This window comes from Euprymna scolopes, chromosome 44, assembly GCF_053919585.1.
Source record: "Euprymna scolopes isolate OS-2025 chromosome 44, ASM5391958v1, whole genome shotgun sequence".
In the NCBI taxonomy this organism is placed as follows: Eukaryota; Metazoa; Mollusca; class Cephalopoda; order Sepiida; family Sepiolidae; genus Euprymna; species Euprymna scolopes.
In genome coordinates, this window is record NC_136525.1 from 7,770,830 (window position 1) to 7,787,379 (window position 16,550).

At 36.4% G+C, this 16,550-nt stretch overlaps 1 protein-coding gene across 3 annotated transcripts in view; it reads left to right on the top strand.

Annotated features, from left to right (window-relative positions):
- The window catches only part of LOC145268676 (F-box/WD repeat-containing protein 5-like), an 85,054-nt gene that overhangs the window by 44,359 nt on the left and 24,145 nt on the right, over nucleotides 1-16,550 (top strand). For 2 of the 3 annotated variants that reach the window (XM_080124169.1, XM_080124172.1), the window contains exons 6-7: nucleotides 3,089-3,301; nucleotides 8,580-8,944. In XM_080124169.1, coding sequence (XP_079980295.1) covers nucleotides 3,089-3,301; nucleotides 8,580-8,913 — 547 coding nt within the window. In that variant the 3' untranslated portion in view covers nucleotides 8,914-8,944. Of the gene's footprint in view, nucleotides 1-3,088; nucleotides 3,302-8,579; nucleotides 8,945-16,550 lie in introns of those variants that run through there. The other variant, XM_080124170.1, reaches the window with a different exon arrangement.

Genomic DNA, 16,550 nt, shown 5'->3' on the forward strand with positions numbered 1-16,550 from the left:
ACGTCCCCTGGAAGTCCTTCACTCATCCCAATGCTATGTCTTGTAACGTCCCCTGGAACCTCCTTCACTCATCCCAATGCAATGTCTTGTAACGTCCCCTGGAAGTCCTTCACTCATCCCAATGCTATGTCTTGTAACGTCCCCTGGAACCTCCTTTACTCATCCCAATGCAACGTCTTGTAACGTCCCCTAGAACCTCCTTCACTCATCCCAATGCAATGTCTTGTAACGTCCCCTGGAAGTCCTTCACTCATCCCAATGCTATGTCTTGTAACGTCCCCTGGAACCTCCTTCACTCATCCCAATGCAATGTCTTGTAACCTCCCCTGGAAGTCCTTCACTCATCCCAATGCTATGTCTTGTAACGTCCCCTGGAACCTCCTTCACTCATCCCAATGCAATGTCTTGTAACGTCCCCTGGAACCTCCTTCACTCATCCCAATGCTATGTCTTTTAACGTCCCCTGGAACCTCCTTCACTCATCCCAATGCAATGTCTTGTAACGTCCCCTGGAAGTCCTTCACTCATCCCAATGCAATGTCTTGTAACGTCCCCTGGAAGTCCTTTACTCATCCCAATGCAATGTCTTGTAACGTCCCCTGGAAGTCCTTCACTCATCCCAATGCTATGTCTTGTAACGTCCCCTGGAACCTCCTTCACTCATCCCAATGCAACGTCTTGTAACGTCCCCTGGAACCTCCTTCACTCATCCCAATGCAACGTCTTGTAACGTCCCCTGGAACCTCCTTCACTCATCCCAATGCTATGTCTTGTAACATCCTCTGGAACCTCCTTCACTCATCCCAATACAATGTCTTGTAACGTCCCCTGTTTAGCATCTGAGCAGCCAAAGCTCCCCAACCCCTCCAAGTGACCTACTTTATATTAAATTCATCCACGTGAATCTTGCGAGATTACACAAGACCGTTTCTGTTAAATATCACAGCCGCCATCTTGTTTTTTCTTTTTCCTGTCCAGCGCGCATGACAGGCAGAAACGTAGGCGCTTCACAGGTAGGTTGTGTCTATGTCCGTTTCTATTTTCCCCATAACCATCTTCTTAATTGTCTCATAACGATAGCCTCTGTTTTCCTTGAGCTTAGGGAATAAACAAAAGTCAGAAGAAGCAAGGGCGGAACTATGAGGAGGGGGAAGAACTGTTTAAATGCCTGTGACAACATCTTTCTGGGCTTCTGTGAGCACCCTTGCAACAATCTTTGGGCAAATCTTCTGCATCTCACAATAATTGTGTGTACAGTTCCCACACTGACATCAAACTGTGCACTTATTGTCTCTATAAACACACGATGGTCCTTATCCATGAAATTCTTTATTTGGCCAATCAACTCTGGTGTTCTGACTTTCTTACTCCTTCCACACCTCCCATCATTCCTCACAAGCTCCTTGCCTTCCTTGAATCTTTTATGCCACTCAAAAGTGGATGCTCGATTCATGCAGGATGGTTCAAAAACAGTTTGAAGCATCCCGTACGTTTCTGTCACATTTTTTCCAAGTTTAAAACATAATTTTATTGCATTTTTGCAACAGATGAATTTCAAAAAATGCAATCTGGACGTGAGGACACTTTAGAAGAACAATATACAATAAAATTATGTTTTAAACTTGGAAAAATGTGACAGAAACGTATGGAATGCTTGAGATTGTTTTTGGGCCATCTTGCATGAACTGGGCATCAGTTTTTGAGTGGCATAAGAGATTCAAGGAAGGCAGGGAGCCTGTGAGGGATGATGAGAGGGAATGGAGGGTACGGAAGTCAGAACACCAGAGTTGATTGGCCAAATAAAGAATTTGATTGATAAGAACGATTGTGTGTCTACAAAGACAATAAATGCGTAGTTTGATATCAGTGTGGGAACTGCACATGCAATTATTCGTGAGGAACTGAAAATGTGAAAGATTTGTGCGAAGTTTGTCTCAAGGGTGCTTCATTCTTGTCACAAACTATTTGATCAGGATGGACATCAAGACAGTTCCTCATCCTCCCTATAGTCCAGGAATTGGAATACACCCCACTAAATCCTGATTGTCAGAACTTGTGAATTTCAAAAATGCAATCATGACGTGAGGACACTTTAGAAGAACGATATGCAATAAAATTATGTTTTAAACTTGGAAAAAATGTGACAGAAATGTATGGAATGCTTCAGACTGCTTTTGGACCATCTTGCATGAATCAAGCATCAGTTTTTGAGTGACATAAGAGATTCAAGGAAGGCAGGAAGTCTGTAAGGGATTGTGGGAGGAGTAAGGAAGTAAAAAAAAAAACAGAGTTGATTGTGTAGGAACTGTACATACAATTATTTGTGAGGAATTGAAGGTGCGGAAGATTTGCGCAAAGTTTGTCCCAATGGTGCTCAGAGAAGATCGGACTATTTGATTAACATGAACATCAAAGCGGTTCCTCACCCTCCCTATCATCCAGACCTTGCTCCCTGTGACTTTTATTTATTTCCTAAGCTCAAAAATCTTAGAGGCTGTCATTATGAGACAATTGAGATGAAAGAGGCTGTGACGAGGGTCACTGACACGCTCACACAAGAGGATTTCCATATGGCCTTCCAGAAGTTGTTGGAACGGTACAACAAGTGTATTGCAGCTGGAGGAGATTACTTTGAAGGGGACAAGAGTTTCATGTGTGCACTATCAATAAAAAGTGCCCAGATGAAAAAAAGTCTGGAAACTTATTGAGGGCACCTCGTATGTTGAGCTTTTAATATGTTATAATTTAAAGATAATTTTTATGACTAGCGTGACCCGTGGAAATTCCGCAGAATGGGACTTATATTTAATCAAAAAAGTGTGTTTCGATAAAGCTAATATTTTTCTGGATAGTGCAAAAAAATATGAGAAAAGTCTGAAAAATTATTGAAGGCACCTCATAGCTATGACATTCGCATGCCAGACGCTTTTTATTTCGTACAGTTCAGATTTTAATTCGCTGCGCTGTAATATTCGCAACAGTCCTGTTATCAACAATCTTGCAGCCATTATTATTTGCACAAAGCTGATTTATTATACTGAATGAAACTTTCCTTTTTCTTTCTCGATCCCTTGGATTCCTTGCACAGGTATTTATATGTGAATAGTCGTCCGTGGCCAGAGAACTACTACATTGAGAACCCGCTCTACCCTCCGCCGATTGCTCAGGAAATTGATATTCATGTCATAGACTTATTACGCATGAAAGAGGTCGGAACTATGCATCGTTCCCACAAGGCTTATACACCAAATGACGAATGCTTTTTCATTTTTCTGGATGTCTGTGATGAATTCGTTGCAAGGTGAGTAATAATACCAATACCAAAAAGTAGTCCCATGATTTTTTATGAAAAAAGTAGTCCCATAATTTTTTATGCAAAAAAGTAGTTCTATACATTTTTTATACAAAAAAGTAGTCCCATACATTTTTTATACAAAGACGTAGTCCCATACATTTTTTATACAAAAACGTAGTCCCATACATATTTATGCAAAAAAGTAGTTCTATACATTTTTTATACAAAAAAGTAGTCCCATACATTTTTTATACAAAAAAGTAGTCCCATACATTTTTTATACAAAAAAGTAGTCCCATACATATTTATGCAAAAAAGTAGTTCTATACATTTTTTATACAAAAAAGTAGTCCCATACATTTTTTATACAAAAACGTAGTCCCATACATATTTATGCAAAAAAGTAGTTCCATACATTTTTTATGCAAAAACGTAGTCCCATACATTTTTTATGCAAAAAAGTAGTTCCATACATTTTTTATACAAAAAAGTAGTTCAATACATTTTTTATACAAAAACGTAGTCCCATACATATTTATGCAAAAAAGTAGTCCCATACATATTTATGCAAAAAAGTAGTCCCATACATATTTATGCAAAAAAGTAGTCCCATACATATTTATGCAAAAAAGTAGTCCCATACATTTTTTTATACAAAAAAGTAGTCCCATACATTTTTTTATACAAAAAAGTAGTTCCATACATTTTTTATACAAAAAAGTAGTTCCATACATTTTTTATGCAAAAAAGTAGTCCCATACATTTTTTATACAAAAAAGTAGTCCCATACATTTTTTATACAAAAAAGTAGTCCCATACATTTTTTATACAAAAAAGTAGTCCCATACATTTTTTATACAAAAACGTAGTCCCATACATTTTTTATACAAAAACGTAGTCCCATACATATTTATGCAAAAAAGTAGTCTCATACATTTTTTATACAAAAAAGTAGTCCCATACATTTTTTATGCAAAAAAGTAGTCCCATACATTTTTTATACAAAAAAGTAGTCCCATACATTTTTTTATACAAAAAAGTAGTCCCATACATTTTTTATGCAAAAAAGTAGTCCCATACATTTTTTTATACAAAAAAGTAGTCCCATACATTTTTTATGCAAAAAAGTAGTCCCATACATTTTTTATACAAAAAAGTAGTCCCATACATTTTTTATGCAAAAAAGTAGTCCCATACATTTTTTATGCAAAAAAGTAGTCCCATACATTTTTTATGCAAAAAAAGTAGTCCCATACATTTTTTATGCAAAAAAAGTAGTCCCATACATTTTTTATGCAAAAAAAGTAGTCCCATACATTTTTTATGCAAAAAAAGTAGTCCCATACATTTTTTATGCAAAAAAGTAGTCCCATACATTTTTTATGCAAAAAAAGTAGTCCTATGTTTATACAAAAACGTATTCCTATATATTTTTATAATTGTAGCAAAAGGGCTTTTTAGTAGAATTGCGAAAAACACGAAATCTAATGAATTTGTTGCAAGGCGAAGAGTGATGCAGATACGAAAAAGTATGAGGGTTGGTACAGAAGTAATTTTCTTAAGTAAAAGAGCTATGAAGATGGAAGTGATACCATTCACATAGTCACCACACTTTTGCTAGGAATTCAATGACATATCTCTGCTTCTGACGTGCGTCCATGACAGGTTGCTTTTTTATAGTCTCACACCGTCAATATCTGAAATCAAAGATGAAACTTTCAGGTCATGAATGCATAAGTTCAGTCATCATAACAGTGCAATCTGATCCATCCAGGCAGAATAAAAAAAAAGAGGAGTCATTACTTTTGGAATACCTCTTGTATCTCCCTGCATTTTTATGATATCATTGCCAAAAAAGTAAAAGATGTTTGTATTCTATCTTTACATCATCAACGTCCTGATCCCCATCTGGCATCAATTAAAATGAATGGCTCTCGTCTTGGGGAGGCCTCAAGTTTTGACAGGCTTCTGGGCTTGACCTTTACTCCTGATCTTAAATGGAATACGTACATCAAATCTGTTGCTAAGGCCTCTGGAAAAATGGTCGGATCCTTCTATCGATCCAGTAGATATTTCACTGCTGATGCAATTCTCTATCTATACAAGAGCCAGATACGTCCAAGGATGGAATACTGTTGCCACATATGAGCAGGAGCTGCTAGAAAAGACTTGTCCTGCCTTGATAGGGTTCAAAATAGACTTCGTGGCTTAGTGAGAGATGTCCTTTTCTCTTCGCTGCAACCTCTATCTCACAGAAGAGATGTTGCGAGTTTGTCTCTGCTTTATCGTTATTTTCATGGAAAGTGTTCAACTGAGCTTCAATCTATGGTCCCCCCTCGCAAAACTTTCACAAGAAACACTAGACTAGCTGAAAACATTATCAATAATTTTCCCCACTCTTTATCTGTACCTAAACCTAAACATAGATTCCATGATCAAAGCGTCTTTCTTAGAACTGCACACCTGTGGAATTGTCTTCCATTTTCCTGCTTTCCAGCTTTCTATAATATGGTTGTCTTCAAGTCCAACGTGAACAAGTTTCTGATGAGCTGTTCCACTTAAGTTAACAAATTTACCGAACTTCCATTACTATCAATTACTATATTGTCCTTTTGACTACTCTACACTCTTTAACCCTTATCCTTGAGTGGCCTATCGGCCTTGATAAGTGGTGACGTCTATGTAAAAAAAAAAAAAAAAAAATACTAGATAGGTACCAAAGTTGTGGCCTCAAAAAATTTTGGTCACATAATACTATAGTAATATAGCAGTATAATATTTTCATAACCGTCGTCAAATGTTGAACAAGAGACCGCACATGCAGCATACATGCGTTTTACAACAAACGCATACTCGTCTACACCTGTTATTGTCGGTGAGTAATCAAGCAACAATTTGATTTAATTCAAAGATGCCATATTCCTAAAATCATGTTGAGTTTTGAACCATTAAAATAAAATTACCACGCAGCAACAATACACCCCCAATTTAACCCTAAAACATATACCCCTTAAACTCAACACTATGTTAAAGACCATATACAATCTTATATATCATACTATATATAACAAGCTTCTCCTTTATTTATTTAGAATTCAATAAAGCTTCCCCCAACATTCTATAATTCCTCTTAATCTTTTTCGTCCCTAATGAACCCTACGCTAGACGCCACATCTTCCCCATGCTACCTAGCACCTTCTCTACTCTTCTGATGAGAAGCATTAGGCTTCGAAATGACCTGGCATAAAGAGTCCCTTCTATCCTCCAAATTTTGCTTGTATTCCATTATTAAATAAATGATCCATTCTATATCTACCAATATAAAGTTTTGTGTCTTCGTTTCATACTCTTGTTGTCCTATTGTATAAACTCCAATAATAATTGTTGAGCTTGGCATTATCCAGATAAGTCTCCTCTTGTGGAATTGAACTCTCTCTTTTCCTCTTACGCATTAAGCTATATATATATATAAATATATATATATAAATATATATATATATATATATATATATGTATTTTTTTTTTTTTTTTTATTACATTTTCACCCCAAACAAGGCACATTGCCACTTTGGTGTAGGGTGCTACTATCAGGGGAAACATCTACTGGGGTACTATGTAGGGATTAGGGCAGCGAGATGTTGGTTCACGTTGCACTTGAACTTATGCATGTCAGTACAGTTGGGGAAGCAGTGACCCGGAATGGAATTTCAAAGTCTAGCAGTTCTGGGGAAGAAACTACTGGAGTAGAAAGATCTTTTACATCTAGGGATCTCTACAGTGTGGGGGTGGGATTTTGCAGCTTGTCGGGTCTGTCGAGGGTGTTCACGTCGTGGGGGCACAAGTGCTTGCAGTTCTTCAGAGCATTCACCATTATAATACTTGTAGAACAGGCAGAGGGATGCAACGTTTCGACGATGGGACAGAGGCTGAAGTTTTGATGCCAGTTTAGGGCCTATCAGATTTGCGACTCTCTTTATCTTTTATATATATATAAATATTTTCTACTATAATAATTAAATACCTACAGACACTAGGGTTTCATCCTATATATATATATATTAGTTAGTTGTGTAACTGGGTGTATGAGCGCGGTGGAAAATAACAGCAGCAGCAGCAAAGGATGGTCAGCATGCGAAGAGATTAGCAGTAGTAGTCGAAAAACTGCATATGCAAGTAAGAAAGTGTGTGTGAAAAGAAGAAAAAAAGGAACAGCACGTGCTCGGGGGGAAAAACAAATTGTAAATTGAAGAGAATAGACGTGTAAAGACACAGGCGAGAAATCGTTGGGTACGACGACCGGCGTGAGGTGGAAGAAACAAAGTGAACGTCCAAGAATATGGACATGTAAAGCAAAGGCAAGAATTGGCTGGCTGCGGCCAGTGTGAGATCAGAAAAGCGTACACCAGGCAAGATGGACAATGGTGAGAGACTTTTAAGCCGTGGCGAAACGATTATAACAATTAAAAAAAAAAAAAAAAAAAAAAAAAAAAAACTTGTTGAAAAAGAAGAAAATGCCGCCCTGGATTTTTATTTTTTTTGCTTTATTTGTTTGTCCATTTTCGATTTACTGGTTACAGTTTGTTTGTAGAAAGGCTTGTGAATAGGGAGGGTATATACACATATTGTCATCTTCAAAATGGTAGGAGTATTAGTAAGTTATGTACTCTGCTTTTGTATGCTATACTAGCAGGCTGCCCGGCATGGGGCTGAATACTCTATATATTAAGTTTCGTGTCTGTAGATCAGAAACTGGCAGGGGAGTTTGGTAGGCAAGATTTTTTAAACAAATACATATACGCATATATATATATATACATATACGCATATATATATATATATATATATATATATATATTTCTAGAAAGAGGTTTGGGTTTACTATAACCTTTTTATGCAAATATTATGCAAGTATAAATCATGTAAAATATCTAATAGAGAATTAATTAAAATGAATATTTAAAATTTAGGTTAATTGGTCCTTGGTCAATGTAGGGGAAACCCTTCATACTGAGACAATTTTTTTTTTTTTTTTTGGATAATGCCAAAGTGCCCTTGTTTTAGGGGAGCTGGTTTTTCCCCACACATTAAAAACAATCTTGTGTCTAATTTGCTTTCGTAGGGAAGCAAATAAATACTTAAATAAATAAAAAAAAGGTGTTTTTAATACGAATATCAATACGCAAAAAATCCCAAATTTATAAGAGTATAGAGTTTATTGGATTTATTGAATGGCTTTTCGTTAAATTAATTTTTTTTTTTTTTTTTTTTTTTTTTTTTTTTACAGTGGGGCCGAGGATAAGTTTGGGTATCTATGGGACCGGCACTACGGACTATGCCTACACAAGTTCCCACACAAAGACGTTGTCAATTCTGTCGCATTCCACCCAAAAAATCGAGAAATGCTTGTCACAGTGAGTGACGATCACACAGTGAAAATCTGGCGCTCACGGAACTTAGAACGGCAGTACAAGTTGAAGTGGAAGAAGATCGCCGCTCTTGCCCGTGAGAAAAGGGAGGAGCTGCCGGCACATGTAACGGACCCAATCCCTGACCCAGGGTCAGAGTCGGAGGAGTCGTATCACGATGCAGATGAAGGGTTTGAATTGGAGCAACAATAACAGTCAACAAATCAGATTCATGTGAAATTCACGTCTTGTTTTTTGTTATTTTTTTTATTGTTTTTGCTGTTTATTTTTATTTATTTTTTTATTCTTTTTGTATATAATTCTAAGGACCGAGTGTATGCTCATCACGATCAGCTCTGAATGCTTGTGAAAGGAATGTATTTAGCATGACACGGTCCATGTCCAGAATATTCCCCTATATTAAAAAAAAAAAAAATTAAAGAAAAGTCTGTATGGCCTACATACTCATAATGAAACAGAAATATCATATTCCAAAAATTGCGTAAATTGCTCAAGTAATTTTATTTTTTATAAACAATAAGTTTTTAAACATTTAATGGAAATTTGCAGGTATTTTTACAAAAATCTAGTAAGTTCGAATTGTTGTTGAGTTATTTTCTCTTTTTTTAAGATTGTTTTCAAAATGGTAGGCGAGACACTCTCTCTTCAGATACTCATCAAATTTGATTTTCTTATTTAAAAATAAAACTACTTGATCAATTTATATGATTTTTGGAATATGATATTTGGTTGGGTTTTGTTTTGTTTTTTTTTATTTTTGTATATAATTTTGATGACTGCATGTATGTATTCATCATGCCCATCACTGAATGCTTTTGAAAGGGATGTATTTAGCATGACACGGTCCGTGTCCAGAATTTCCAGTATATTGGAAAACAAAAATCTGTATTATGTAAGTAGCCGTGATGAAACAAAAGTATCATATTCCAAAAATCTTGTAAAATGATCAAATAGTTTGATTTTTATAAAGAAAATCAAATTTTATTGGTACTTCTGCCGTTTAAAGCCTGTTTTTTCCTTGAATCTCGTTAGGCAACGCCTGTATTATACCGAGTGACAGAAGTCAAGAAAAAAAAAACGAACAAAAATGAAAGAAAATAAAAACAAAAAAAAACTACCGGAATAATTTAGTAAATTTTACTGTTTTATTTATTTTTTTTTTATGGCAGCTGGCTTTTTTTTTGGGGGGGGGGGGGGGTTAAGAGATTTTTTTGTTCCTTTGAATTAGTGAACAAATATATTTTTTGTTTTGTTTGCGTATGGAAAGTTATTGTGGTATTTTTTTTTTTTTTTTACAACTTGCCCCAGTGTAGTATAAACACCCCCCCCCCCTCACCTCCCCATGTTGAAAACAGCTTTTGAGGTTGGGGGTGTTTATTCCGAAAGCTGTTCTTAATATGAGGAGGTTGGGGGTGTTTATACTGGAATTATTCATTTCTTTTCTTGTCAAAACCTTGTTGCTTGAAGAAGTGCAATGATACTCTACTCTTTCTTTTCTTCTCCTTTTAAACTTTTCTTTTTTTTCTTCCAATTTTTACCGTCTGCTTGCTCGCATCTCTTTTTGCTCACTCGGTGTTATCCGGCGGTTTCCGGCATTGCCGAGCAAGACTCACAGAAAAACGGGCATTAAACTGCAGAAGTACTGTTTGATAAGTAACAGAAGAGCGGCTGTCTTCTCCGCTATTTTAAAAATACAATTGGAAAATTAGTCGGAACAATTTTTGCTTTATCTAATAATTTTGTGGCTTGTAATTTTTTTTTTTTTTATTCAAATTAGTCATAAGCTTTTAAATTTCCATAAATATTGATTCTGATGAAAGTGACCATGTTTGTTTAGTTGGTTTGTAACATAAACAAAGTATTGCTATGACCTATCTGCATAAAAAAATTAGGTTCTTGTCCAGAATTCTCCCATATTAAAAAAAAAAAAAAAAGAAAAATCTGTATAATGTACGTACCCATGACAAAACAAAAATATATTCCAAAAATCACATAAATTGATCAAGTAGTTTTATTTTTAAATGAAGAAAACATTTTTTTTTTTTAACGATTAATGGGTATCTGTAGGCATTACAACATGAATTATTGTTAACTCACCTTTTTTATTTTTAATGGCGAGCGAGACAGTCGCTCTTTGGATACTTATAAAATTTGATTTCCTTATTTTTTATTAGAATGCCTTGAGACGAATGAGTTGTATATTTTATTTATTTATTTGCGAACTGTTATCCTCATCTTTCAGGTGATTAATAGATCAGGAATGCTGAGTCTTGTAACTGTATCCCCAGCAATTACTGCCTTCCATAGTTGTTGTTGCCTTTCCACGTTTTGGACAATTAATCTTCTGGCCTGTTTTGGGTAGGATTGAAACCGCTATCTTCACACAATGCCCACCTGGAACTGTAGATATTCAATACCTGTATCCATTGAACCATGGAGCACAAAGGGCGATCAAGGGTGGATTTTTTGGGTCTCATAAATCCGCAATGGATAGAGGTGTTGAATCTCTACGGTTCCAGGTGAGCATTCTCTGAATATAACGGTTTCAATCCTATCCAAAGCTGACCAGAGGATGAGTTGACCAAAACGTGCTGAGACGACGACAACTATGGAAAGCAGTAATTGCTGGAGATACAGTTATGAGACTCGGCATTCCTATCCTATCGCAGTTTACCGCCTGAAGAAGGCCAGAGGAATAGTTGTCCGAAAAGTAGCGAAACAACAACTGTGAAGATGAGGATAATAGTTTGCAAATAATAAGTAAATTTTTTTTTTTTTTTTTTTTTTAACAGTACTTGATCAGGTTGCATGATTTTTGGACTGTGATGTTTTCGTTCCGTCATGGGTACATGCATCACACAGATTTTTCTTTATTTTTGTATTTTTAATATAGGCTGAATTCTGGTAAAGAACCAAACATTTTCTTTTTTTTTTTTTTTTTTTTTACTGTTTAAAAGAATCATACAAGAACGCCAAGAACACATTACCTGAAAGTACTTCTTTTAAACTCCTCGGCCTAACGTTTACAGGGAATATGAACTGGAATAGATACATTGAGAGCATTGCCGAGGCTGCTGCAAGGAAGGTTGGCTCCCTCTACCGTGCTAGAAAACTACTTACGCCTGACAGTATCCTATACCTCTATAAGGTCATCATTCGCCCATGTATGGAGTACTGTTGTCACATCTGGGCTGGTGCATCTGCTTCTTGTCTCTCGCTCCTGGACAGGGTTCAAAAGAGAGTCGCCAATCTGATAGGTCCTGAACTGTCATCTAGGCTTCAGCCTCTGTCCCATCGACGAGATGTTGCATCCCTCTGCCTGTTCTACAAATACTTTAATGGTGAATGCTCTGACGAACTGCAAACACTTGTACCTCCCCGACGTAACTACCCCCGACAAACCCGACAAGCTAGTAAGTCTCATCCCTTTACAGTAGAGATCCCTAGGTGCAGGAAGGCCTTTTACTCCAATAGTTTCTTCCCCAGAACTGCGGGTCTTTGGAACTCCCTTCCGGGATTCTGCTTTCCCAACTGCAACGATATGCAGAAGTTCAAGTGTAATGTCAACAAACATCTTTCTACTCATCTCCCTTCATAATGACCCCGCTAATTAAGTCCCTGATAGTAGCCCCCTGCTTCAAAGTGGCACTGTGCCTTGTTTGGGGTGAAAATTGAAAAAAAAAAAAAAAAAAAAAAAAACGCGTTATTCAGATTTGTCCTGCCTTCTGAAAGCAGGTTTCGTAGACATTCAGAAAATCCATAAAAAATGAAAATGTAAAAAAAAAAAAAAAAAAAAAAAAAAAAAAAAAAGTCTGGGAATTTTCTTGAAAACAGTGGGGACAAATGAGCAAGGTAGGCGTGGCGGAAGGTGGGGGGGTATTATGTAACACTACAAACAATTTGGATAATTCAAGCCAATTATTCTCCGACTCTCAAAGTTAACAAAATGTTTGAAAAAATCCAGAATTGTTAACACTTGAGAACTTATAGGCCCTCCCACTCCCAAATTTGCATAATTTATATAAAATGCATTTGAATGAAATTCTCTACCAACTGCGCACTGTTTTAACCCTTTATGATCTGAATTATGTTATAGATGATTAAAAAATATTTCTTAATTTTAGTTTAAACGATAACATGATTTTAAGACTTTTTCACTATAACGATCTTTCGTTATGAAGTTCAATCATTAAACTATCACCAAGAATTTTTGCATTTCATAAACTTACCTTGATTATTATCCATAGTGCTTGAAAAAAAAGTGTCTGACAACAATTGAAATCCTCCAGTCTCTCAAACAGATGGCGGAATACTGAATGTAAGCAATGGACAGTTGCAATCTTGAGGTATCTGGCATCTACCTAGATACTGAACTAATACGTACAAGGCGTGTTTGAATCAATTCCCACTTTATTTATGCTGTTATATTAATGTATTTATGACTGAATGAATTAGTTCAACCAGGACTAAGACATGGAGACAATTTTAAAGAATTTTTTAATGTTTAACAGTTAAAAAAAAAAATCATTCAAACTAGTGGGACCTATGGAAATTCCACAGTAGCATCTTTCATACGTAATATATTGTTGTTGGGCATTCTGTAGACGTTCAGCATGAATGGAGACCCCGCAATATTATTGTAGCCCTTTTGTTAAAACTAAATAAACAACAGAATACAGGGTGACCCCCCCCAAAAAAAACGGGCCCCCAACTCTAATTAGGCCCCATTTCTTAGTGTTTTGTCCGAATGAAATGAAACTTTGGTCATAACTAGTTTATTATATTCAAAACATCACATCAAAACACTAGGGTCTTTGGCCTTCCCCCCCCCCCGTTTTACAGCATATGTTCTCGATGGCCTCCATTTTGCTTTGATTTTTTTGGGGGGAGGGGGTCACCCTGTATATCTGGTTATTACGGTTTATCTCCGATATCCTTATAGGAGTCTGTGACATATTTCCGTTGAAAGGATGCCCGGGGCGAACGGAGACTCCATGATATTATTATACCATCTTTAGACAGAACAGATACTCCCCTTTGATCCTAGCCAGAAGACCAAGAAAATATATTTTAGTTTCACGTACGGTCCAAACCTGACATGTTTTTGTATTATTTATTTATTATTTTTTTTTACATTGTTTTATCAGTGATCGGGAGATCCTATTTATTAAAAAGGAGGATGAACAGTCATAACATACTACGAACATTAAACTAGCTTATTTTAATACTAATTTAATGTTTGTAGTATGTTATCACTTTCTATCCTCCTTTTAATAAATAGGATCTCCTGATCAAATGATTTATAATTTGGAAATCGTGACTCACGATATGTACGTACGTTAAAGATACTACAGTATTAATATATATATATATCATTTACACGCATTAATATTGGTGTTGGTAGGTGCGCAGAAGTGTGTTCCTGACAGCAGATCTGACCACACCCGACCTGACTCTACGTTATTTCACTAACAGTTGCTGCCAAATGCCTACTGCCACCAGATTGTGTTTTCTATGTACATGTTTTATAAAGGATTTGGCGTAACTGCCCTCAGAACTGGTGTTGTCACTTGTCTGAACCCTCATCTGGTGCTAGAACGAAGACCACTAAAAAAAAAAAGTGATTACGTGTAATGTCTCTCAAGGTTAGAAATGTTGGTAAAAGTTCAGAATAGTTGATATTTGAAAACTCAAAAAAAAAAAAAAAAGAAAAAAAAAAGCATAATTTATATAAAATGCATTCAAATAAAATTCTCTATGGAACCTGCATGGTTAACATATGGAAAAACAATTTTTAAAAGTTTTTTTTATCGTTAAAAAAAAACAAAATCATACAAATCAATTATACATATTAATATTAGACGGATTCAGTAGAGAATTTTATTCTAATGTGTTTTATATAAATTATGCATTTTTCTTCTTTTTTTTGTTTGCAAGTGCTTAGCAACTTTTCCTGTAATTTTAAAAATAAAATATTTTCATGACACTGACGAAAAGAGGGAGGTGTAATTTAAACTTTTAAAAGTAAAGCATCTAATTGACAAAAAATTTCATGTAATAAAAAAAAAAAATACACAAAACGTTTTAATTTTGTATCCTTTATTTTAAACCGTATTATAAGAAAAAGGTGTGAGTTTGTTTAGTTTTTGGAAAGAAAAAATTTATCCAGAAAACACAGATTTCCGCTTAAGTCACTAAAATATGAATTTTTCCGCATTTTGGTCGAAATTACATTTCGGAGGAATCCTACATACAAGGCCACCGTTCGCCCATGTATGCAGTATTGTTACCACATCTTTTTTTTTTTTTTTTATTACATTTTCACCCCAAATAAGGCAAATTGTCACTTTGGTGTAGGGGGCTACTATCAGGGGCAACAATTACTGGGGTACTATGTAGGGATTTGAACAGCAAGATGTCGGTTCACGTTACATTTGAACTTCTGCACGTCAGTACTGTTGGGGAAGCAGGGACCTGGAATGGAATTCCAGAGTCTAGCGGTTCTGGGGAAGAAACTATTGGAGTAAAAAGATCTTTTACATCTAGGGATCTCTACAGTGTGGGGATGGGATTTAGCAGCCTGTCGGGTTTGTCGAGGGTGCTCACGTCGTGGGGGCACAAGTGATTGCAGTTCGTCAGAGCATTCACCACTAAAATACTTGTAGAAAAAGCAGAGGGATGCATTTCGTCGATGAGACAGAGGCTGAAGCTTAGATGCCAGTTCGGGGCCTATCAGGTTTGCGACTCTCTTTTGAACCTTGTCAAGGAGCGAGAGACTAGTAGCAGATGCACCAGCCCAGATGTGACAGCAATACTCCATACATGAGCGAATGGTGGCCTTATAGAGGTACAGGATACTTTCGGGTGTTAGTAGTTTTCTAGCACGGTATCTGGGCTGGTGCATCTACCACTCATCTCTCCCTCTTAATCTCAAATTCTAATAGGTCCGATACTGTCGACCAAGCTACAACCTCTGTTCCATCACTGCAACGTGCATCCTTGTGCTTGTTTTATAAGTACTTTAATGGAATGTGATCTAATTAACTAATAACACTTGTGTCCCCTTGACATACATACTCCCAAGAAGCAGCAAAATCCCACCCCTGATGCACTTATATTTTTTCGACAAACATACTACTGACTCAGCAAGCAGTAACATCTCACCCATCCCTTTCACTGTTAAGATCTTTCTTTTCTTTTTCTTTCTTTTCTTTTTCTTTCTTTTCTTTTTCTTTTCTTTTTCTTTTCTTTTTTTTTTTTTTTTTTTTTTTTCTTTTTTTTTTTAATAAGGAAGTCTCCACTCATCAAGGCCCGGAAGTCACTCGGGGATAAGGATTATTGCGTGTACAGTAATCAATGTGATAGTATCGTAGTAATCGCTAGTAATGGAGATCTGATAAAATATCTTCCTTAAGGGGGCGGTTCATCAGGAATTTGTTTATGTTGGACTTGAAGGCATCCAAGTTGTAGTCAGGTGGGAAACAGGCAAACAAAAGAGAGTTCTACAAGCGTGCACTTCTAAGAAAGAAGCTTTGTTCATAGAATCTACGTTTTGACTTAGGCATAGATAAAGAGTGGAGAAAATTACTGACAGTGGTTTCAACTAGACGGGTGTTTATCGTGAAAGATTCGCGAGGGGGGGACCAGAGATTGGAGCTCAGACAAGCACTTCCCATGGAAATAACGATAAAACAACGACAGGCCTGCAACGTCCTTTCTCTCACACTAAGAAATGTGACACACGGGTTGGAAAGTGAGATTGAAGAGTCAGTGCCCTTGAAGAGGGACACTCTAACTTATAAAAAAAATGCCTAGGCAGCCCTATAGGC